The following is a 25,568-nucleotide window of genomic DNA, read 5'->3' as shown; positions in this document are numbered from 1 at the left end:
GCATCGATCAGGAAGGGAGGAAGGAATGACAACCGGTACAGAGGTAACGGACGAAAGCCCGTCGATATCAGCATCAACATGGTTCATGGCAAGGTCAGAGGAAGAAAAAGACGGGTGGCAGAACCATGCGCGTGGAAAGAAGCTGAGGTGCGCTTCCCGCGAGTGCCAGGAGGCCCCAGCAAAGAAGGCCCCATCGTCATCAGAAGCCAGCTGGGGCACTACATCACTTCACGCACTCTTGCTGACAACGGCGCTTCATCGACAGTGATGTACAGACAGTTCTTTGATAAGCTGGATGATGAAGACAAAGAACGCTTGGAAACGGTCAACGCTTCAATGGAAGGGTTTGACGGAAGTACAGAAACACCCCTGGGTATCCTATCTTTCCCCGTTACTCTTACTGATGGGAATCATTCACGCACAGAAGACGTGGATTTTGTCGTAATGAAAAAGCCACATCATACGTACGACATCCTATTCGGAAGAGACGGGATGGCAAGATTCAACGCCGTGGTATCTTCAGTCCATGGCATGATGGGATGGCCAACAGCTGAGGGTGTAGCAATGATCTCTGGCATTCCCCAGGTATGCATTGCATCTGTTTCATCTAAACCCAAACCGAAAAAGGCTAAACCAACCATCACTGAACCAGAAAAATGGGCCTTCAATGGCAAATACCCCGACCAGGCCGTTACCATTGGACCAACAATCATTGATCCCACCCGCACCTTACTCAAACGCTTACTGCAGAAAAACGCTGACATCTTTGCGTGGGCACCAGCTGACATGACTGGTGTACCCCGAAGTAAGGCGGAGCATAAGCTCAAATGCGATCCGGCTGTTACGCCAATCGTACAAAAGCGCAGAGTAATGGGGCCTGAACAAACTAACGCGTGTAGAACCCAAGTCAAGGAACTCCTTGACGCAGGCATCGTGCGCGTTAGTAGATATCAAACATGGGTTGCAAATCCCGTAATGGTACCGAAGAATGACAAACAATGGCGCATGTGCATAGATTTCAAAGATTTGAACAAAGCATGCCCCAAAGATTGTTATCCGTTACCAGAAATTGATCTCAAAGTGGATTCGTTGGCACCATTCCGCCTTAAATGCTTCTTGGATGCGTATAAGGGGTACCACCAAATCCACATGGCCATTGATGACCAGGACAAAACCGCATTTCGGACGCCCGATGGTACATTTTGTTATAAAATGATGCCATTCGGACTTAAGAATGCAGGGTCCACGTACCAACGACTAATGGACAAAGAGTTTCATGCCCAAATCGGGAGAAACTTGGAAGTCTATATGGATGATTTGGTCATCAAAAGCCTCGAGCCTGAGGCGATGTTGAAAGACACTGAAGAAACTTTCAACACGCTCCGAAAGATAAACATGAAGCTCAACCCGAGCAAGTGTTCATTTGGGATGGAAGAAGGGAAGTTCTTGGGAGTCATTGTTACTAAAGATGGCTTTAGAGCGAACCCTGAAAAGGTCGAAGCCATTGTTAAAATGGAATCACCTACCACCATCAAACAGGCTCAGACACTGAATGGACGACTAGTCGCACTTAATCGCTTCTTGGCAAACCATGCAGATAAGTCGTTTCCTTTCGTGTCAACATTGAGAAACTGCTTGAAGAAAACGCACTTCCGCTGGACACCAGAAGCGGAAGCAGCTTTTCAGGAGATTCGGTCACGCCTGATCGAACTCCCAACACTTACAGCACCACAAACGGGAGAGGAGTTAATCCTATACCTTTCCGCAACAGATAGAGCAACCGGGGCAGTCCTGCTAGTAGAACGAAAGGGCATCCAGATGCCAATCTATTATGTTAGCCGTGTACTAACAGACGTAGAAACCCGGTACTCTACCCTCGAAAAATTAGTCTTAGCACTTATACATGCTTCACGCAGGTTAAGACGATATTTCCAGGGCCACCCAATCACCATTCTCACCAACTTCAAACTCTCAAACGTTCTAGGCAAACCCGAATTATCGGGACGTCTAGCCAAATGGGCAATTGAATTGGGAGAATATGCAATTAAGTACAAGCCAAGACCAGCCATAAAAGGCCAGGTCCTGGCCGATTTTATTGCAGAAGTCCCCGCTTCGCGGGAGAAAGAGTGCCAGGAGGAGGCTCAACCCTCCCCAGCACAGGACGTCAATGATGTCTGGCGACTCTATACTGATGGAGCAGCCAGTAACGAGGGTTCAGGCGCAGGGTTAAAATTAACCAACCCAGCGGGCCAAGAATATACTTACGCTATTCGGCTGGACTTTCCAAGTACGAATAACGAAGCCGAATATGAAGCATTCTTGGCCGGTTTGAGAATTGCGCGTAAGATGGGAGTGAAAAACTTGGAAGCCCATGTGGATTCCATGCTGGTGGCCAACCAAATAAATGGAACATACACGGCTGTGAACGACACCATGGCCCTGTACCTCGCCCAGGCAAAAACCCTTATGCGTGATTTTAGTGATTGTAAAGTCATACATGTCAAGCGCAGCGAAAACAAATCTGCGGATGCGTTAAGCAAGCTTGCATCACTAGCCTTCACCCACCTGGGAAAGGACATCCGCATTGAACTCCTCGAAGCGCCATCAGTCCCGCACAAGGAAATTTGTGTCATCCAAACCAGTACAGAAACGTGGATGACACCAATAATAAATTACCTTGCAGCAGGAATACTACCAGAGTCAAAAACACAGGCAAGAAAACTACGCTGTAAAGCACTGAATTATCAAATCGTCAATGACATCCTTTACAGACGTAACTTTCTTGGCCCACTCTTGAGATGCGTGGACAACCAAGATGCCAACTACCTCCTAAGGGAAGTACACGAAGGCATCTGTGGGGTACACGCAGGTCCCCGCGCTGTTGTAGCCAAGCTAAACAACGCGGGATACTTTTGGCCGGGGATGCATACGGATGCACTGGCATACATCAGAAAATGCAGGTCTTGCCAGCTTTACGCACCTAACACGCATCGCCCGAAAAACGAACTGGTTCCAGTCACTTCTTCATGGCCATTTCAGAAGTGGGCCATCGATGGGACAGGCCCATTTCCTACAGCAGCAGGAAATGTTCAGTTCCTAGTGGTAGCCATCGACTACTTCACCAAGTGGATAGAAGCAAAACCTTTAGCCCAAACAACCGCAAAGCATATCAAAAAATTTATTTGGGAATTTATAATTTGTCGTTTTGGACTTCCACAGAATTTGGTGAGCGATAACGGCACCAACTTTGCTGACAAAAAGCTACAACAATGGCTAAAAGAACTTCAAATCACCCACACCTTTACCTCAGTGGCACACCCGCAAGGAAATGGTGAGGTGGAAAGAGCAAATAAAAGCATCGTCGAAGGCATAAAGAAAAGACTCTTGAAACACAGATCCGGCTGGGTGGACGAGCTTCCGCACGTCCTTTGGGCAAACAGAACGTTGAAGAAGGCCAGTACGGGAGAAACCCCGTTCAGCCTCACTTATGGCACTGAAGCCATGGTCCCGGTCGAAATTGGTCTACCCTCACCAAGGGTCTTGAGTCAGCCAGAAGACAATGATGCGGAAAGACGGTTGGATCTTATGCTAACCGAGGAACGCAGAGACTTAGCCGCAGTGCGTGAAGAGAACTACAAACGACAAATGCAAAAGTACTACAACACGCGGGTAAAACTCTGCAACTTCAAGGAAGGAGACTACATACTGCGTAACAACGAGGCTTCGAACCAAGAACGCCCAGGAAAGTTGGCCCCGATCTGGGAAGGGCCATACGTTATCAAACAGGTTCTGGGAAAGGGCGCATACCGGCTCGAAAGGCTCGATGGCACTCCCATCCCAAGAACATGGAATGGAGCTCAATTACGCAAATGTTATATGTAGATCAATTCCAAAACTTGTAAAGAAAAGGCCAAGAGCCACTTCTAATGGAAATGATTCTCCTTTCATAATGTGTTTACCTTTATCCTTATGAACTCCCCACTGGTGCCGGTATTTACCGCATAAATGAGGAGAAGTAAGTCATTGCGTGTGGAAGGCGGCAAAACCCGCATAAACACAACGTTAAAAATAAGGGAAACCTACACGCAGGTATGATGTAAGTAAAGTTTAGCCATCTTTGTAAGTGCAAGTGACGGTCTTATCCGCACAATCACAAATAAGGAAGCAAAACTTCAAACTATCATCTACCACGTTCAAAGGTTATCCTAAAAAAAAAAAAAAAAAAAAAATATAATACTTAGAAATAAGGATAAGGAAAACCTACACGCAGGTCAGGTATGGGTAAAGTTTATCCATCCTACCAAGTGCAAGTGACGGTTCAACCCGCACAATCACGAAAGAGGAAGCAAAACTTTAACCCACTATCAACCACGTTCAAAGGTTAACTTATCCTAAATACTTAGAAATTTCGAAGAAAAATGAGGAAAACCTACACGCAGGTCAGATGACGGTTAAAATTTAGCCATCCTACCAAGTGCAAGTGACGGTTCTACCCGCACAATCACGAAGGAGGAAGCGAAACTTTAACCCATCACCAACCACGTTCAACAGGTTAACTTATTCTAAAACACTTGGAAAATTGCTAACTTAAACTAAGTATGCAAGTTATGAGTTTATAAAGCAAGGAATCCAAAGAAGGAAATAACAATCTTATACGCAAAAAGATTTATATTTCAATAATATATTACAAGAATGGCCGGGTTACTACCCGCCTAAAAGAGTAAATCTATACAAGTCTATCTTAGCAATAGAAAGGGATCTTCGGGGTCAAGCTTCAGGGCCGCTTCCACTTGGACCCGCTCCATCAGAAGAACGGGGTGGTTCGAGGAAAGCTTTGAGGACAGCTAACCCATCATCAGCAACAGCTACTTCGTCCACCTTTTCCACCACTGGATGCGGGAAGGCGGCGTATTGGTTCAATGCTTGGTCATAAATGGCTTCGGTATCCACATCAAATAAAGGGAAGTTGGAAGGCGGGATGCCTTTCTCAACGAACCCTAGACCAAGCAGGAAGCCGGCTTTTTCCCCATCCTCATGAGAAGCGTTGAGGGCTGCGCTCATAGCATCATCGTAAGAGGTCTCTGAAAAGACCCGACGCACAACCTACAAAGAAAAAAAAATACAAGTGTTAGAACCTTTTCTTACAAAAGAAAAGCGTGAAGACAAAGTTAAACATACCTGAGGCAACGCTTCTCGAAGAAGCCATTGGAGGGCAGCTTGAGCTTCGTTATGGGCGCGTTCGGCTTCGCTCTTGTTAAGGTTGGCAAGTAAAACTTCCTTTGCGGCAGCCTCTTCGACGCCCTTAAGCTTCCGCTGGGTCTGGTCAAGCACCCCCCTCTGGTCCAGGATTTCCTGGAGTTTCTTGGCATCTTCCATTGCCAAGGCATCATGAGCGCGTTGGAGAGCCTCTAATTTGCCTTTCAGCTCCTCATTCTCCACACGCAGAGGCTCAGCAACGGCTTCAGCCTGGGCAGCCCTCTCGGTTGCGTTTCGCGCAGTCTCCCTGGCCAGCCGAAGCTGTTCATTCACAGCTTGGGCAGCCTTGGAGCGGGCCTCGAGTCGCGCCTGAACTTCAACCTCGAGGGCCTTGAAGGCCTTCTCCTTGGCGGCGGCAGCTGCCGCCAGCTGTTGGTTCTCCTCCCGAAGAGCCCGCGTTTCAGATACTTCCTTTGCGCGAGCTGCTTTTAACTTGTCGTTTTCACGACAAAGCAGCTCGACGCGCGGCTGCATCCGGGCCTGGAGAACCCGAAGCTCATTGGTTAGCCTACCCTCCTGGTAGCTAACCATGGCTTCCCCCAACGCACCCGGGGGAGCAGCGTGGCGAACCCAGTCCACGCACTCCACAAGTGTGCGAAGGGTTGTTCCTCGGCGTATGTTCCATCGCGGAACATACACTTCATTGGAATCCGTCACTGCAAAAGAAACAAAGGCAGTAAGGAAAAGATGATAAAAAACATAAGGTAAAAAGAAAGGAACCCTACGCACCTGTAGGGTCAATGACAGGCCGATAACCGCCAAACCCATCACCTGAACCTAAAGGAAATCCATCCAACAGGTCAGGCAGACGGGAAGGTGGCAAAGATCGGCGGGAAGCCCTGCGCGTACCTGATGGTCCGGCCATTGATGCCGGTGGCGCGGGCATGGTGGCAGCCGCCGTGGTCGCCGTTGGGGTCGCCGCCGCGGTCGCCGCCTCATCAGCAGCAGCAGTAACCGCCGGCTCCGTGAAGGATGCTGTAAAAATTGCACTCACGGCCGTCGGTGACGTCATCTCGACCGTAACAGTTGGCTCAAATGAATGAGCAACTGGACCAACGGATGCAGGCGCAGGCGCCTGGGTCGACGCCTCAGGAAGGCTGACCGAGCCTACCGTCATTGGCGGGGAGGTATTCCCCTGCGTTTCACCCCGGAATGCGTCAACATCCACGCCTGCACAAAGAAGAAAGTGTTAGATAAATTTAGGAAGTGATAAATCTACAAAGACAACTATGATTGTACTTACGGGTTTTCTTGACCCTGAACGTACGGACGGGCGGGGAGGAACCCGATGGAGCCGGCCTCTTGGTACCGGTCACCGTCGTCTTCGTCGGTTCTCCGGAGGTAACGGACGTAGCCTCCGGAGCAGTGGTCTTCTCACCACCGGGCTTCCCCGCCACCTCTTCACTATCTGACTCCGAGTCAGATAGAACCACCGGACCAGCCGTGGAGGCCTTCTCCTTCCCTTTCCCGCCGGCAGCAGCTTTCTTCTTCCGCACCAGTGGAGGAGCATCTGAGGATTCCTCAGAAGAAGACAGGTCAAGAATTCCAACAGCGGGTACAGCATTAAGGGGTTGAGGAAAGAATATCGCCTTACCTGGCCGCCGGTGGCTCAGGATCTCGTGGCCCAGCGGATAGACCTCCACAAACCGATCCGCTGTTTGCTCCAGGATGGGCAACTCGCCCTCGTCCAAAGCGCGAGTACCCATCCGCGCGGGACCGTCGGCTTCCCGCGGAAACAGAAGCGACTCCAAATCATTTCCCTCTGAAAGAAAAGAAACAGTTAGAAGACAAACTTGTATCAAAAAAGAAAAACAAGACATACCATAGGGAATAGAGTTCAAACCGTATTCGAGGAGGATGGGAACCAGAGACGCATCTTTCCACACCCGGCTCATCCCCAACATGACCATCCCGGACTCCGCAAACCGGTAAACCGGAGATTGGATCCGGGATATCTTCGAAAACCATTCCGCCTCCTGGTAGTTGGGGGCGTGAAGGCTCGGTATCGCTTGGCCATTTTTAAACTTCATGGCAAGGGGGATGGCGCGGGCAGAAATGTAGAAGAATTCCTGCTTCCACGCGCGAAGACTGCGCTCGGTGTCGCAAATCTTCAGACCCTTAATACGGGTCGTCAGGGTGTACCACCCTTGGATGCACCTCCAGGTATAGAAGGTCATCAGGCGGTCCACATGGGGCTCGATGCCCAAAATCCGGCACACCCACTCAAAATGGCGAATCTTGGCGATCGCCATGGGGTGCAGCTCGGTCAAATGAACACCGTGCCTCTCAAGGACACGGTAAACAAATTTTGTCAATGGGAATCTAAGATTCCCATAGACAAAAAATGCAGCATAAACCCCGATCTTGCCACTGGGGGCATCGTACACGGTCTGGTGGGATTCAGGAAACTCAGGCTCGAGATGATCGAGCATGAACTTCCTGACAACATACCGGTACTGATCGCCGGGCAGAGCACACTGGCACTCACCAGCAGTACCCCTGTCGTCAGCTATAGCTTCAGCATCACGAGAGGACATTTTTGCAGAAAGAAGAGTGATTTCGGGAAAATGCTTGCCTGAAAAAGGGGAGTATTTGCCGGAAATCACTAAGAAGAAGAAGAAGAGTGAAAAGTGTGAATTGCAAATAACCCTCTCCCTCTTTATATAGTAATCGCAATTAATGCGGTGAATTTAATGCGGAGGAGAGAGAAATCAAAGGTGCAATGAAACTATGACACGTGGCAAAAAGCAAGCTGGCAACAGCTGCTGAAAGGACGTGTGCCAGTAATTTCGCGGCCACGCGCCCGAAAAATCATGCCCACGCGCCTGAAAAAGCGACTGGAATGACCATGTTCTGTCACGTCACCATAACTTCCTGCACGTCCTGACACAGTCAGAAGAAACCGTCACACGACGTTTCAGATGTTTGGACTGTTCTTATCCTCACCAACCTTTCGAATTTCAAAATTCAAAATTCAAAAAGATTCAAAGGTAAGCGGGAAAATACCCCTTACCTTGGCAACCAAGTAACCATAAGACGGATGCGGGTACAGTGTTAAGGCAAAACCTTCCACATACCTAGCACCCGCAGGGAATTGAAGCCAAGAATACCCCGGCAACAAAGTAACTATAAGACGGGTGCGGATACAGTGTTAAGGCAAAACCCTTCACGTATCTAGCACCCGCAGGGAATTGACGCCAGGAGTACCTTGAAAGTAAAGTAACCGTAAGACGAGCGCGGGTACAGTGTTAAGGCAAAACCCTTCACATACCTAGCGCCCGGCAGGGAATTGAAACCAGGAAGGATCTTCTGGGCAATGCTTGTGGAAACGGAAATAACATCCCCGCATAGCGGGAACGTCGAGAAATACATTGTTTGAGGCTCCAGGATGGAATTGGTGGTTTAAACATAATTGATCACTATGTTCAAAACCACTAAAACCTCAAGGAGAATCCACACAAGTGAGACTCAACGCTCCTGACTTGCGAGAAGGTTACATACCTACCCGCATCATACCCAAAGATCAAGCAAAAAAATCGGGAATTTTTGCAAGTGACATTAGGAAACCCGCGGGAAGAATCCCCACGGAGAACCTTAAAACTAGAAACCCCTTTTCAAAACCCCTTGCTCAAAGTCCAAAAGTTCACCTCACTTTATTAAACATTCATGAGAAGAACATTGGACTGGGGGGACTTGAAGAGGTAGGTCCCAGCAGAGATCAGTTGGTCCCGCAAGACTCACCTTGAACAGGGACATCTGCGCAAAGGCCATCTGCTCCCGCAGGACCCACCATGCTCATAGGATCTTACGCGCAGTACACAAGCTGAACACGCAGGGAAAGCCTCCCAATGGTGAAGTACCCCGCCTGTTCCCGCAGTTGCGGATACAAGCCATCAGGGAAGGCTACCCGCAGACAGCAGGGCTATACGCACAAGACACTAGCTACTTCAGTAGTCACATGAAGGAATGAGCAAGGCGGGAACAATCCCGCCTAAATGAGCCAGTCTGATTCTGAAAGATCTTTTGTACCATACCTACCAAGGTATGGAAAGGACAGACGATCTGACCAGAACAGCCCATGAGCCAATCACAGGGTGACAGCTCATCGACAACAGGGCGAGGAGGAGCACCCTCTAGTACTGTTTGTCACTATTAGCCGCTGCCTCCTCACCAACCCTTACTGAGGAGCATGCGCGGCCTACAGTTGGTGGAATAGTGTTACTGTTGGCCGTAACCTATTCACCAACCAGCATGGCCTGCGTACAATCCACAGTAAGTAGGACGTGCATAAACTACAATTGGTGGAATAGTGCAGCCGACTTTGTTACTGTTGGCCGTAACCTACCCACCAACCAGTATGGCCTGTGCATAGTCCACTGTTGGTTGAACAGGAATACTATTCAGCCGGCTGTACCTTCTAGGAAACCTACCTTCGGCTATAAATACTCCAATATCTTGGAATGGTAAGATCATCTGCTATCCAGTTATCTAGCAATCTCTTAATATACACTTATATTCAGAGCAACCTAGTCTGATTCTCACGCCGGAGGGTGGTCACAAGGAGGAACCCCCCCCCCCCTTCTCAGTGACGAGCTTACGGTGTTTGTTTTGCAGGTCTCCTGAAGAACAGCCTTCTCAGCTAGACCTCATCCGTGGGAAACATTACTTAACCCCCAGATTATCTATAATCTGTACCGGGTCACTTAGTGTTTCTTAAAACTCGATGGAGTATAAATTAAGAAAGATAGAATGGCACATATGTATTGACAATTTGGCATTGGGTGGCTCGAATCGATTGTGGTATCATGTGTCAGGCAAAGTGCACGCATGGAGGCACGTGAATTCTGACTCTTACATGTTGACTTCTATTCACTCGACTCATTTCAATTGCTCCAAATTTTGTACCACTCATTCAATAATCATTATACCCTATGCAAACTAATTAATTTATTAATTAGGTTTTATTATTAGTATTGACAACTAATTTCGGCCTAATAGCCAGCACATACATCTTCATCACTCTCAAATGAATAAACAAACACGTCACATATACATTTATTAATTAGCAATATAGTTGAGATAGTAGTCTAGTACAAATTTCTCAAGTAGTTTCCAAATCAAATTTCAAATTTGTTTTTGTTTGTGTTACATGCTAAAATATATAAAATATAGAGATTAATCTGTCAAGGACATAATAATCAAGACAAGTATCAAAGTAAATACGTGAAACTAAATAGCTATTTAGATAAAAATAGTTAGTAATTTCAATGTTATTAAGCTACTATTTTGGGTAATTAGATTTACTTGAATAAACCAAAGAACCTTTAAGGTTATATGGGGTGAAACCCCTAGTCCATGAGAGTTTCAATTGAGGGTTGGGGCTGGCATCTTGTTGAAGGATGCATTGTGAGATTTAAACTCAATATCAATATTGTTTTAATATTGAGGATGCTTCTAAAACCTATGATGAAACCATGTCATCTTGTGATGTTGGTTTCTAGAAGAAAGCCATAGGTGATGAGATCGATGAATTCTATTATTCACAATGATACTTGAAAATTGATGGATCTTCCTCTCAAATGTAAACCTTTAGGTTATAAATGAATCATTAAGAAAAAGACATAAGTAGATGGTACACAGACAAATGATCATCAAAGTTATTGTACACACGTAACAAACTTGTGCATAAATAGAAAACACGTACATAAATAGTAAACTTATACATAAGTAACAAGTTTGTGCAATTGAAGTGAACGTCGAATGGCAAGAGAAACTTGTACTTTAGTTGCAGCTTTGTACTTCGGTAGCAACTTTGCACTTAGGTAGTAGTTGTCACTAATAGTGCTACTGGTGTAATATCGGCACAGCTACTCGTTGAACACACGTCACATTTCACTCAATAGTTGTATCAGTTTCACACCTATACAAGAAATATATCATAATATGAAAATCTAGAATCTCGTTCTTAGATAAAACCTTTGTATTCATATACTCGTACTTTAATAAAAAAAAAAAAAAACGAGATTATATGATAAAGAAAAAAGTATCCAAGTAATACGGGTTTCATAAATCTTACAAAAACTAACTTTGTTAAACAAAGATTGAAACATCTATATTTAAAAAGTTGTTAATGTTACCAAAATTTTATATTTGGTAAAAAGCATTATCTTTAGTCCAAACATAAGCAAGTTTGAAAAACAAAAGTCGTTGTATTTTGATGTCATAAATAGTAATAAAGTGATTGAAGAAAGTTGATTGGGCTATCAAACTAAACTTGTTCATACAAATACAAATCAATCAAACCTGTTTGTTATTAGTTATTACCTTCTTCCATCATCTCTTCATCCTTCATATTATTCATATTCATATTCATATTCAATTCAAACCCTTAATTAATTTACATGGAGCTGCCGGAGTACGATTACGAAACCGCCGAACAAACCATTCTCCGGTGGGACACCACAGCTTCCGAAGACGCCAGGACTCGTATGATCTTCGATTCCGACCGTCACGAGATCGATCTATACCTACAAGCCGTCGATCGAATCCACCTCTCCTTACAGTCAACCACCCTATCATCAGACTCCGAGTCAAACAAAGTCAACACCGAAGCCATTCGGATTGCCATGTCCAGGCTCGAAGACGAGTTCCGTCACATCCTTATTACCAGCTCCATCGACACCGACTCACTCACTGAGTCCATCCAGTTGACTCCGCGTAACAGCAACTCGTTCTCCGAGTTCTCAGTTTCTGAAGACGGTGACGGTGACGGTTCTGTTACAGTTTCCGGTGAGAGCAGTAGAGTGATATCTAGCTACAGATCTATGAGCAGTATTCGTGAAATAGATCTGATGACGTCAGACAGCATATCGGATCTACGCTCAATCGCTGAGCGTATGATTGCTAACGGTTGCTTCCGTGAGTGTGTTCAGGTGTACGGCGGTGTACGGAAGTCTACGGTGGGCGCGAGTTTTAAAAAATTAGGTATCGAGAAGTTAAGCATCGGTGATATCCAACGGATGGAGTGGGAGGCGTTAAATGCGAAGATCGGGAAGTGGATTCGCGCTGCGAAGCTTTGCGTTCGGGTGCTTTTCGCTAGCGAAAAGCGCCTCTCTGAGCAGATATTCGAAGGATTAAGTGATTCAAGTCAGCCTGCGGACGAGGCGTGTTTCATGGAGACGGTCAAAGGCCCTGCGGTCCAGCTGTTTAACTTCGCGGAAGCGATTAGTATTAGTCGACGCGCTCCCGAGAAGCTCTTTAAAATCCTCGACTTGCACGATACGTTGTTTGACTTGTTACCGGATATAGAAGCTGTGTTTGATGGATTGTCGGCTGAGTCGGTTAGGGTTCAGGCGGCGGAGATTATTTCGCGGCTGGCGGAGGCTGCGAGAGGTATGCTGAACGAGTTTGAGAATGCGGTTCTGCGTGAACCGTCGAGGGTTCCGGTCCCTGGAGGAACGATTCATCCGTTGACTAGGTATGTGATGAACTACATTAGCTTGATTTCGGATTATAAGCAGACGTTAGGTGAATTAATCGTGTCTAGACCGGTAACTGGTTCGAGATACTTGGATGATGTTAGTATTCCGGATATGGATTTTACGGACCATGAAGAGCAGTCACCATTAGCACTGCATTTAATCTGGATTATTGTGATTTTGCAATTCAATTTAGAAGGTAAATCCAAGCACTATAAGGACACATCATTAGCGCATTTGTTTGTCATGAACAACGTTCATTACATCGTTCAGAAGATTAAAGGCTCACCGGAGTTGAGGGAAATGATAGGCGATAGTTATCTGAGGAAGCTTACAGCGAAATTCAGACAAGCTGCAACGAGCTACCAACGGGCCACATGGGTCGGGGTGTTGTATTGTTTGAGAGACGAAGGATTACACGTGAGTGGAAGTTTTTCTTCTGGTGTTTCGAAGAGTGCGTTAAGAGAACGGTTTAAGGCCTTTAACGGAATGTTTGAAGAGGTTCATAGAACGCAAGCGTTATGGCTGATACCGGATACTCAACTTCGTGAGGAACTAAGGATTTCGATATCGGAACTGTTGATCCCGGCTTATCGATCGTTTCTTGGGAGATTCAGGACGCATATAGAGAGTGGACGGCACCCTGAGAATTATATCAAGTACTCGGTTGAAGATCTTGAGACCGCGCTCTTGGATTTCTTTGAAGGGTATGCTGTTTCGCAGCATTCAAGAAGAAGATCACAGTGATGGGATGGGATGGGATGGGATGGGATGGGATGGGATGGGATGGGATTTCATATGATTCATAGGACACCATTCTTTGATTTTAATTTAAATGTTTATTTATTGGTCTCTTGATGATGAAGCAAGCAAGCAAGTAATGTTGTTGTTAATCAATCTTCTTTGTTAAGATTTTGTTTGTATGGGAACTTTTGTACATGTTTTATTCTCTTATATTTGTTACATGAAAACCACTATTCTCATATCACAAACTTATAGAACTTTGGTTGACACACACACTCATACTAAATTGAGATTTTACTATCATTAGCAATACAGAATATGCGACACGTTGCAATTGGCCTTCTGGTTTATTGATATGGGAGTAATGTTGAGACTTTGAATATTTATGGTGTTCCTTATTGAACGTCAAAATCAGTATAAACAATTGACACTCCATCTCATATTGATAGTAGTTTCAAACGTGATTAAAATAAAAGAATATTGGTTCATAAAGTTGTTAATGTTAGTCATAAAGTGGCTCATAGCTTTGGTCCACAACTTAGGGATTTAAGAGTTGCACATGTTTGACCACATTAAATGGAATTGGTCAAATTGACATTGATTGCTTGACCTTCTCTTCCATGGCCATAAAGAGAAAAGGATAGACCAAACCTATCTTCTACTTTGGTCAAAATATCATCAATAGTCATAGCTATAGTGCTTTGAAGCCCAAAAAATTCAATGGAGTTGCTAAGCAAATTGCCCATGCTGAAAACAAAATCTGCATACTTTATTTAACATCCCAAATACAACATAAAATTAACCTTGAGAAAAACAAAAACTATGCAATTTAAACATGATCCACCACACCCAGGCCGCGATAATATTTGCGGAAGGAAGATATGGTATAACATTAATAAACAAACCAACATTTTTATAATCAATCCATGTCTAAGAATTCCATCCTTTTTCTCATTGTGCCCTTCAAATCTGTAGCCTCTCTTTCCACCTTCTGAGCCTGCCCAACACATGATATTATTAACGCCTCGATCACACAATCAATGCATATATAAGCAGTACAAGATCATATTGCTTCACATGGGTAAGAGTTCGAGCAGTTATATACTCCCCGGTAATGCTCACGAGCCTTATAAAGCTTCCGGTCATTTTATGTTCTTACCGTTTGTATATATATATGTATGAATATTTGCATAGCTACCATGCTTTCAATCGAGTCAAGTTCAGCACGAAAGTAGCCAACCTTGAAAGTATCGTATCGATTATTGCTAAACTTCACTAATGTTATTACTAATATTTTCCAATAGAGTTACCAAGTCAAGTTTGAAACTATCCGTTAACTGACCAAGCTTTGTAAATACAGGCCTGATAAAAATCGAGCTAAGATTCAAGCTCCCAGTATATTAATATTATAAACAAACTGAGCTTGACACTGTCAACTCTGGTCAACACTGCCAACAGCTTTAACTTCTTTGCTTGCTAGCTAGAAAATTGAAACACTACAACACAACAAATTATCTTGCTTTATTTTAATGATTTAATCACACTAAAATGAAACTATCACCCTTTTCTCATTGTATCGAAGAAAAAACTGTTTATTTTCATGGTATGACATGCTACGGAATTTATATTACCATGGTATCAAATAACAATCTACAGTAGGTAAAAAAGGTGACATCGCACACCACTATAATTAAATATAACTATTGTCACATCCTCGTTTTACCTGCTATAGAAGGTTATGTATAATGGTAAAAAAAACCAACATGTGTTACATCCCACAGAAATGAACATTTATCTTAAATACAATGAAAAAAAAGTGTAAGTTACGTTTTCGTGTAATCAACCATACTTAAGTTACCAACAAAGAAAGCTCATTCTACACGTGCTAAGAATATCCTACACTTATATGTAAATAATAGAAAGGTATAAAATGTATCAGTTACCCTTTTAATCTCAGCTTCAGAAACTCGAGTCATATGAGGTGGAAGTTCTTCCTTCTCTATTTCCTAAAGATTATATAAACAAAGCAGATTAATTAACAGAACCAATAACTCATTTATCAAAACAATTTTATAAAGACTAGAAGAATGACGGAGGTCGAACCAGCTCGCCAATTAGAACAACATTTTCGCCACGAATTACATATAAACCTAGTGGGATGTCACAATAAAGATCACCAACAATTACTCGCTCACAAGCACCTTCAATAACCGCATTGGCTGCAGGTGACCATCAAACAGCATTTTAAAGTTATAAAACCAAAATTATTATTACTAAAGAGTAAAGACTAAGCTTGATGATTAGGAAAAATTTCAGTACCAAACTGATCAAATGACCGAAGTATCCCCAATAGCTTCCTTCCATCTCGTAACAATACGAGAAGCTTCTCTGTATAGAAAGTGAATGTTCTCATAAAATTAATCGAGAACCCTATCATTAAACACCCGTGTTTGGGCCAGGTCCAATGGCGACATATTTTACAAAACAAACGCGTGCACACACTTGCGGCAGCTTATCATGTTACAAATGTAATGTAAGATGGAATACACACACCCTACACTGCACAATTGTCTCATAAGAGGCTTTATGTCATAAAAATATAATTTTTCTAATAACAGGATAATTCAACATTAATTTAATCTACACAAATACAAGTTATCAGTTCACAAGCAAAACAATAATTATGAAAGCAATATATATATATATATATATATATATATATATATATATCTTTGCATGCTAATTACAAACATAACATCTGCAAGATCCATAAACATACAACCACAAAAACATCTTAAAAAAAAAAGCTTACTGTCAAGATAGCTAGCAAGTGAAGTGGAGAGATAAATATCTTCTGGGCCTGCCCACGACATTGAATTCATATATTATATTTTCTGTCAAAATTGCAAACTCTAATTATTAAATCTATAAAACCAAACCAAACCAAACCAAACCAAACCAAACCAAACCAAACCCTAGATTGATTAACTCAACTCAACTAAAGTGTCCCCAAATCTGTGGGTGTTTGGAACATCAGATAGATGGCGTAATGTCACTTTGACCAAAACTTCAACTATAGTCATGTCATTTTACAGTTTTACCCTCATTGGTCCTTTGAATTATGGAGTACTTTATATGATTTTTTTTTTATTTTCTTAAATAATTGAAATTAGTTATAATGTAGTTAAACAAATGGTATTCACGTTTGATACTTGTGTTAAACGTGTTGTTTCTAACATTTTAAACCTATTAAGATACAAATTGTCAGCCCTGGTTATTTTGTAAGTAAAATACTATGAATAATTTACATCATTTGACCTATCGATGGTTTCCGGGTGTCAGTTTCAAGTAATAATTTTGTATTTAAACAAATAATGTGTTAAATACACATAGGGCTTTGGTTTGATCGTGCTAGGCTTAGGTCTCTTAGACTAAGCCTCAAACAAGCGTCATATATCTTTTTAGCAAAAGCAAACATGTAAGTTTATAAATAGGGAAACTTTATTGTAACAAAGGTGATAATTAGTCCATATGATTTGTCATTCACTCATGGATAAGTTTATTATGTTAACATAAAACCTTGAACTCGGTTTATTTGTGACTTGGGCCGTAAGCTTAGGCAGTCATATAGGGCTTATATACATGCTACTTAGGCCAGATCTTTGTCTGATTTTGGGCCTATACTTTAAACAAACACCATTTAATTGGGCCACGAGTAGGCTAATTGGGCTAACATCAAGTTAAGCCATTACGATCAACGGATCAATACAAGTTGCCTAAAAGGAAACCAATTTCCAAGTTTAATTATTCTTAACATTTTTATAGTTTAGTGTAGAGGTGCACACAGAAACCGGTTTCTAATCGGTTTATACCTGATTTCGTAACCGGTTTCTAAACGGTCCAATCCTAATTTAGTTACTAACCGGTTAACCAATTTATGCATCATTTAAGACATGCCTATTTTTCAATTTCTTGTGTGAAACCGTCTACTATGATAAAAAAAAAAAAACAAATACCAACGTAACATAGTTAATGTTAGTTTGTGTAGTTTTATTTAAATATCAAAACTTTTATACCTAAAATTTAACATAATCTTGCACTTATAAGGACTTAAACCCACAATCACAGTTATGAGGTCAAAAGCCTTACCATCGCACCAATTGACCGAAGTTTAGAAATTCAATGAAAGTATTATGATTTAGTTTTGATTTACAACGCACCAATTCTATATATGATTTAATTGGCATCCATAGGATCCTGATCTTGACCATATGATGGTAAGATCTCGATCTTGTTTGCCCTGAATTTATAAACTTCTATCAGTTACTTGACTAATTGTCAAAATAAAATTGAAAACCAAATGAACTAGCCAACAAAAAAAGACGGATCGATAAGAGTAAAAGATAGTGAAATGACTCTATTCTTCTTAATGACATTTTAACAAGCTAAATCGCTATAAGTTATATTGCATTGTTTGTATCATGTTTAAAACTTTGAATTTGTAACTACGAACAGGCTAAACATATGAAAAAAGACTCAACGTTTGAGTGATATGACGGTCCGTCTAATCTTTAATTGTAAAGACTAAAAGGATCCTGGTAAGGTTTTGATGTTAAGAGCCTTACCTTTTAGGTCTCAATGCATGCGAATTGCAAAGCATGCATCAACCTAAAATAGGTAATTTCGTCATGAACAAAACTGAGTGTTCCAATTCAGATGGTACTAGTTACATATAACGCGTTTAAGTTAACGTTACCTTTTCCCAAAATAGAAAGTTTAAAGATTTTACCATATGCCACTTGCATTAGAGATATTATTTTCAATGCCTAACCATTAATCCGGACATACATGCAGATTTAATCCAGAATATAACACTTACAACAAAGTATTTTGAACCCTTAACATGTTACATATTGCATCCAACCATAAAAAGTGGACAATAAAAAAAACAATGGTACTTGAAGCTATTATATGTCCCCCTGATTTAGATGAAATTATTAAATCCTTTGCAGCTAGAAAGGCATCGGTCCAATCGTCGCCATCTCCTCCTCGATCGATCACAAGCAAGTCAAGCTCAGTGTTGTTGGGAGACAAGTATACAAATAGTAGAATAATTGATCATATAATATAACATATGTGATTCATATCCATAAATCTCCAATTTCATGCTCATATAGTCATATCTCTAAGACAATATCTGAAAGTTAAACTTTGTAAAATAAGAAAATGCGGTTATGAATTATGAATGAAATACCTTTTAGTTTTTGGTAAGTCATAGGCTAGTAGTTAAATATATATGAACTTACATTCGGAATCGGTTTTGACCCATTTAGATCCATCATTTGCATCTTCATCATCCTTTTCTGTTGCTTTAGCTTTGCCCTTCTTGGCTGATTGGCGATTATCGGTTAGTTTCTTTGCAAATGATGCTCTAGAAGAATTTTGAGGGTTTATCTTATTCTTTAGAATTGCCCTTAGTAACTGCACTTAACAAATTAACCAGGATTAATTAACTGTACATAGCTTTAGTTTAAGCTATATTTTGGCTAACATTTTTTTACTCAAAATGGCTACTTGATTAAGCTCTTACAGTTCTCCATATTGGAAAAATTTTCATACCTTAGCTTTTATATTTACAAAATGTTGGCTAATATATAAATTGGATAAAAGTGTTCACAAGTTTTAGAAAACTAACTACCTTAATTTAACAAAAATATTGAGAAGGATACTTATTTTATTTCTCAATCCTTATATTTACTTTTCATTTTATTATTTATTCGTTTGAGACTTTCATATCAGAATATCATATCCCTTAATTAAATATAAATATTTTAGGGTTCTTTTTCTTGAAAAGTTGACTAACCTTTTATTATTTGTATATAAAGGTAAGCAACTTTATATTTTGTTTTTACTAATGTAGATAGCTAGCTAAGCCAACTATCAATTTTTCCTTTTTAAACTTCGGTAGCATTACCAAAAATAGTTTGCACTAAATTTACTAGTTACACTTGTTAGAAAAAAATGAAAGTTTTATCATTTTAAATCCTTTGATCTAAAAGGAAGGGTAATTTAAGTTAAAGTTTACCCTCTCCATTCTTGATTCTGGAAGTCGATCATGCAAACCAGGCATTGGTGGGAGTCCACTGCTACACACAAACATTTTCTTCAATAAAAATGAAACTGACTTCTTCCCAATTGCTTTCTTACTATTATTTTCCTTGCAAATATCTTTGCATCTCCCAAGTATCACTTTTATTGTCCTGTCAATCTCCTCTTTATCCTCCGGATTCGTGATAACCGTCGTTGAGAGCCGACGATCAACCTCTAAGCTCGATGGACAGTTAAGGAATCTATCCAATGGAAGATCAGTAGTAGTAGTTGTTTGATCTCCTTGTTTAGGTTTCTTGGATAATAGTTTTGTCAACTCTTTTTGCAGTTTTCCAATCTCTTCGGGTGTGAATTCAGATAGATCTGGAGATGATGTTGCCGTACCGTTAATATTATTTTCTGTACATTCGATTTCTTCTTCGGTTTCTGTTGGTAAATGATCATTGTTTCCAAATGTTCCGATTGCTAGAAACCCGCACGGCCAATCGTTAAATTCTTCTTTATGAGGGTCTTGCTTCATGTGATCTGCATGATATATATATTATGTTTAAATAGTTAAGAACAAAGTCCATTAATCTTAAAACAATGGATGCTTAAGGACAAACACTTGTGTAGATAAAAGGTATAATAATATTCACTAAAAATATAGGAAGACAAGAACACTTTGCATGCGTGCATTAAACAAACATATATAAAAACACTCCAACATTATTTCATATTTTAAGAAACTTGTCTTTGATCTTCAAGATCCAAATTAGCTGATTTCTACTTGAACTTTTGGAGATAAATTAACTCAATTAAAACCTTCAAGTGATCAAGAACTATATCAAATGCGCGCAATGAATTAAGAAAGTTGTACGTACGTATGTGCATCCGATCTTTAAAGAAAAATACATGATCTTGTAACTAAAAGCCTCCATAGTATATTTTTTTAAAGAAACATACTCATGCAAAGCTAGTTTTATTGATAGGGTATTGGATCTAACCTTTATGAAGTATTTTACATAAAGGTTATCAATATTAATCTCAATTACAACAAACTATTAGTTGAATACTAAATGGTTATACTTACGGGTAGACGAGGTGGCGGTTCCTGAGTTCTTATGCCCTTGTCCACCATTGAACTTGTTTTGCATCCAACCAAAGAACTGCATCCAACATACATAAGTCACACAACTCAACTTTGTTTTAAAAAAAATTATTCAATAATAGAAAAAGGAATTAACACCTCATATATTATCTTACCTTCATTTTGATACAAAAATGAAAGAGAGAGAGATAGAGAGAGAGAGAGTAGATTGGTTCTCAAGAGTGGAGTCTTGAGATGAGTGGAAGAAGACCCTAGAATAAGCCAATGAGAGTTGGGATCTTGGAATTAATAGATACAAGGAAAGCAGCTAGCACACAAACACAAACACTTTGATTAACTAAGTAGCTAGCTAGCTAGTAGTTGAATATTGTCTGCTGCTAAACCTTAAAGATTTAGCAACTTATTGGTAGAAATATATCACAATATAATCTCAGTGATCACTTACTCACTACCCCCTAATTGTGCATAAGAGTATATCAACTTTTCCTTATGTTTTAAAATAAGATCAGTTTGATGATAATCCCCATGCATATATATATATAAATGAATTAGTCCATATCATATATATATATATATATAATAATAATCCGTTGATGTTCCCTTGTAATAATACATGGCCAACAATGTCTAGTGCAGAGGTTGAAGTTGCACACGTAGCACTAGTTTACTCCATTGGATCCATCTTGGTACACTCTTCTGCTCCATCATGGACTTCTGTACTAATGCTAATAATATTACTGGCTACAATATTATTATTGTTATTTAAATTTCCTAGCTTCATAAACAGTGGTCAATTATGTACGTATGAATTTTATTCAGTTAAGTCCATACTCTTTTTCTATCTTTCCAGCGAAAACCACACATTATTATTTCATTTCTTTTCTCACTACAGAATATTGATAAACCATGCTATTTTCCCGACACCCATAACCAACCAAACGAAAGAGATTAAAATGATAAGACAAACACATTTTCTTTTATCACCTTTTTAGTACACTCATGCGAACAAGTGGCCTCAATATTTCTATAGTACTTCACTAATTTCTTAACATATCATTTACATGTGCCCATGAGGTGTTTAGTGACTTATGGAAGGGTTTTTGATTTGGTTATATTTTATTTTTAATGGGTTGAATGTTAATAACTTTCACAAGATTGTGTCGGGTTAATTGGGTCGATCGGGCCAGTTTAGAGTTATGAAATTTGGGTTAGTTAATTAAATCTATGATAGCTAATTAGCTAGATTAGTTGATAAACGTGGGGGTTTTATATATAGTTTAATTAGGAGTTTGCGTTTATCTCTAACTATACCGAGTCATGGTCTATATAATTTAATCGAAGTTGTGATTATCGTTAAATGTGTTTGTAATCAACTTTAGAGTTATATTTTTCTGGTTATAAGATTGAGAGTTATTCAATCCATATTCATCATTTTCGTTTTGGTGAGTCATATTAATTCGTTCTTAAAATTATTATTTTATTAATAAATTATACTATTTATGAAGTAATATTAATTTAACATACTAATTATTCATAATATTCAAAACTTTTACCTTTTATTTTTAGATTGAGAATGGATTGTTAAAAGGGAAAATCACCATAGTAGCCATGTTAGACTAAAAAATATATCAAAATAGCTATGGGATTTGCTATGGCCCAAAAGAAATGGTGACGCACGAGAGAATGGTGCATGAATTTAAGTTGGCGCAAGAGATTCTTGTCGCTGACTGATATTAGCACAAGAGATGATCATATCGCATGAATAGGAAAATAATGGTGCGGGAGGCATAGGAGATGAAGTCACGAAGGAGCAAAAAGTTAATGTTATTTTATAAATAAAAAAAGTCAAGATTAATTTAATAATTCTTTTGATTTATTGGGCAATTATGGTGATTTTGGGTCCTTAAAAACTTGAAATTATTTTTGTGGGGATGAAATTGTTATAAGATGCATCGTCATCAACATGTATATTTGTGAAGAAAAAAACACAACGAAATTTAGAGAGGGCCAGGTCTAAATCATATTGTTGGCACCTGTTTAAATGAATAGACAGAGCATGGATATGATTCATGGTGTGGAAGTGGAATTAATTAAGGTATATGAAGTCATTGATGTAAAAGATTGTCGTTATCAATAGTGAAAAATAGCGTTGTGACCAACATCAAATTACAAAACATATAATATAAGTACATGTCAATTAGTTATTGCACTGATTCCTCACTTCTATCCGCCAATAATTACACAACAAATATTACTGTTCACTTTGTCTAACAACATACGTGTATTGATGGCTAGTGAGGAGGTAGGTCCCAGCAGAGCCCAGTTGGACCCGCAAGACTCACCTTGAACAGGGACGTCTGCGCAATGACCAACTGCTCCCGCAGGACCCACCATGCTCAGAGAAAACCTTACGCGCAGTACGCCAGCTGTACCCGCAGGGAAAGCCTCCCAATGGTGAAGTACCCCGCCTGTTCCCGCAGTTGCGGATACAAGCCATCAGGGAAGGCTACCCGCACTAATAGCAAGGCTACACGCACAAGGCACTAGCTACTTCAGTAGTCACATGAAGGAATGAGCAAGGCGGGAATACTCCCGCCTAAATGAGCCAGTCCGTATGCTTCTGGAAGATCTTTTGTACTATACCTACTAAGGTATGGGCAGAACAGACGATCTGACCAGAACAGCCCATGAACCAATCACAGGGTGACAGCTCACCGACAACAGCACGAGGAGGAGCACCCTCTAGTACTGTTTGTCACTATTAGCCGCTGCCTACTCACCAACCCTTATTATGGGACGTGCGCAGCCTACAGTTGGTGGAACAGTGCATAGCCGGCAGTAAAGGAACAGTGTACAGCCGACCTTGTTACTGTCGGCCGTAGTCTATCCACCAACCAGGATGGCCTGTGCGTAGTCCACTGTTGGTAGAACAGGAATACTATTCAGCCGGCTGTACCTTCTAGGAAACCTACCTTCGGCTATAAATACTCCAACACCTTGGAATGGTAAGATCATCTGATATCTCAATCTTATCTAGCAATCTCTTAATATACTCTTATATTCAGAGCAACCTAGTCTGATTCTCACGCCGGAGGGTGGTCACAAGGAGGAACCCCCCCCCCCCCTTCTCAGTGACGAGCTTACGGTGTCTGTTTTGCAGGTCTCCTGAAGAACAACCTTCTCAGTGACGAGGCGGCTAGGTATTTGGCAGTCAAGGGTAAACTTTGACACCTCATCCAACTCTCACCCTCTTGTTGGCGGAAGAAATAACACACACCCTTCAAGCCAAAAACACAGGTGGACGCCACTCACCAAAATCGTCACGGAGATATTTGCCACTGAAAAGCTACCATGGCCAAAAGCTCCAATGATCCGGCAGCGACCTAATGCGGATCAGAGCAAATCCTGTGACTTCCACGGGACAAAAGGACATAGTACGGAAGAGTGTACATCCTTGAAGGATATTGTTGAAGCATTCGTCAAGGATGGAAGACTTGCACACCTGGTGGCATCAATCAAGAAGGGAGGAAGGAACGATAACCGGTACCGAGGCAACGGACGAAAGCCCGTTGACATCAGCATCAACATGGTTCATGGTAAGATCAGAGGAAGAAAAAGGCAAACGACAGAACCATGCGCGTGGAAGGAAGCTGAGGTGCGCTTCCCGCGAGTGCCAGGAGGACCCAGCAAAGAAGGCCCTATCGTCATCAAAAGCCAGCTGGGGCACTACATCACCTCTCGCACTCTTGCTGACAACGGCGCCTCGTCAACGGTGATGTACAGGCAGTTCTTCGACAAGCTAGATGACGAAGACAAGGAACGCCTGGAAACGATCTGCGCCTCGATGGAAGGGTTCGATGGCAGCACAAACACCCCCCTGGGTATCCTATCTTTCCCCGTCACTCTTACGGACGGGAATCACTCACGCACCGAAGACGTGGATTTTGTCGTAATGAGGAAGCCACACCACACATACGACATTCTCTTCGGAAGAGACGGGATGGCAAGATTCAACGCCGTGGTATCCTCAGTCCACGGCATGATGGGATGGCCAACAGCTGAGGGTGTAGCGATGATCACCGGCATTCCCCAGGTATGCATCGCATCTGTCTCATCTAAACCCAAACCAAAGATGGCTAAACCAACCATCACCGAACCAGAAAGATGGGCCTTCAACGGCAAATACCCTGACCAGGCCGTTTCCATTGGCCCAACAGTTGTTGATCCCACACGCACCTTACTCAAGCGCTTATTACAGAAAAACGCTGACATCTTCGCGTGGACACCAGCTGACATGACTGGTGTACCCCGAAGTAAGACAGAGCATAAGCTCAAATGCGATCCGGCTGTTACGCCAATCGTACAAAAGCGCAGAGTAATGGGGCCAGAACAAACTAACGCGTGTAGAACCCAAGTCAAGGAACTCCTTGACGCAGGCATCGTACGCGTTAGTAGATATCAAACATGGGTTGCAAATCTCGTTATGGTACCGAAGAATAACAAACAATGGCGCATGTGCATAGATTTCAAAGACTTGAACAAAGCATGCCCCAAAGATTGTTATCCGTTACCCGAAATTGATCTTAAGGTGGATTCGTTAGCACCGTTTCGCCTTAAATGCTTCCTGGACGCGTATAAGGGGTACCATCAAATCCACATGGCCGTTGATGATCAGGACAAAACCGCTTTTCGGACGCCCGATGGCACATTTTGTTACCAAATGATGCCATTCGGACTTAAGAATGCCGGGTCCACATACCAACGCCTGATGGATAACCAGTTTCATGCCCAAATTGGGAGGAACTTGGAAGTCTACATGGATGACTTGGTCATCAAAAGCCCTGACGCAGAAGCGATGTTGAAAGACATCGAAGAAACTTTCAACACGCTCA

At 41.6% G+C, this 25,568-nt stretch overlaps 3 protein-coding genes across 3 annotated transcripts; 1 reads left to right on the top strand and 2 right to left on the bottom strand.

Annotated features, from left to right (window-relative positions):
* The first annotated feature begins 11,589 nt into the window (after positions 1 to 11,589).
* LOC143534389 (exocyst complex component EXO70A1-like) lies at positions 11,590 to 13,491 on the top strand. The gene has a single exon (XM_077028893.1). The coding sequence runs from the start codon at positions 11,658 to 11,660 to the stop codon at positions 13,479 to 13,481; it is 1,824 nt and encodes a 607-aa protein (XP_076885008.1). The 5' UTR covers positions 11,590 to 11,657; the 3' UTR covers positions 13,482 to 13,491.
* Positions 13,492 to 14,285: 794 nt separating this feature from the next.
* LOC143534331 (sm-like protein LSM1B) lies at positions 14,286 to 16,359 on the bottom strand. Its single transcript, XM_077028842.1, has 5 exons — positions 16,291 to 16,359; positions 15,798 to 15,866; positions 15,582 to 15,697; positions 15,422 to 15,484; positions 14,286 to 14,475 (listed from the first exon to the last, which is right to left on the bottom strand). The coding sequence occupies exons 1-5, from the start codon at positions 16,349 to 16,351 to the stop codon at positions 14,398 to 14,400; spliced, it is 387 nt and encodes a 128-aa protein (XP_076884957.1). The 5' UTR covers positions 16,352 to 16,359; the 3' UTR covers positions 14,286 to 14,397.
* A 2,296-nt stretch (positions 16,360 to 18,655) lies between these two features.
* LOC143534352 (protein DEEPER ROOTING 1-like) lies at positions 18,656 to 21,026 on the bottom strand. The gene is made up of 5 exons (XM_077028858.1): positions 20,832 to 21,026; positions 20,659 to 20,734; positions 19,564 to 20,111; positions 18,785 to 18,959; positions 18,656 to 18,675 (listed from the first exon to the last, which is right to left on the bottom strand). Exons 1-5 carry the CDS (start codon positions 20,835 to 20,837, stop codon positions 18,656 to 18,658), a joined length of 825 nt encoding a protein of 274 aa, XP_076884973.1. The 5' UTR covers positions 20,838 to 21,026.
* Positions 21,027 to 25,568: the final 4,542 nt, after the last annotated feature.

This window comes from Bidens hawaiensis, unplaced genomic scaffold (assembly GCF_021521415.1).
Source record: "Bidens hawaiensis isolate Kalapana, Puna unplaced genomic scaffold, B.hawaiensis_p1.1 tig00010132_1, whole genome shotgun sequence".
In the NCBI taxonomy this organism is placed as follows: Eukaryota; Viridiplantae; Streptophyta; class Magnoliopsida; order Asterales; family Asteraceae; genus Bidens; species Bidens hawaiensis.
Note: the sequence above shows the minus strand (reverse complement) of the source record. Positions and strands in the feature narration are given on the sequence as shown.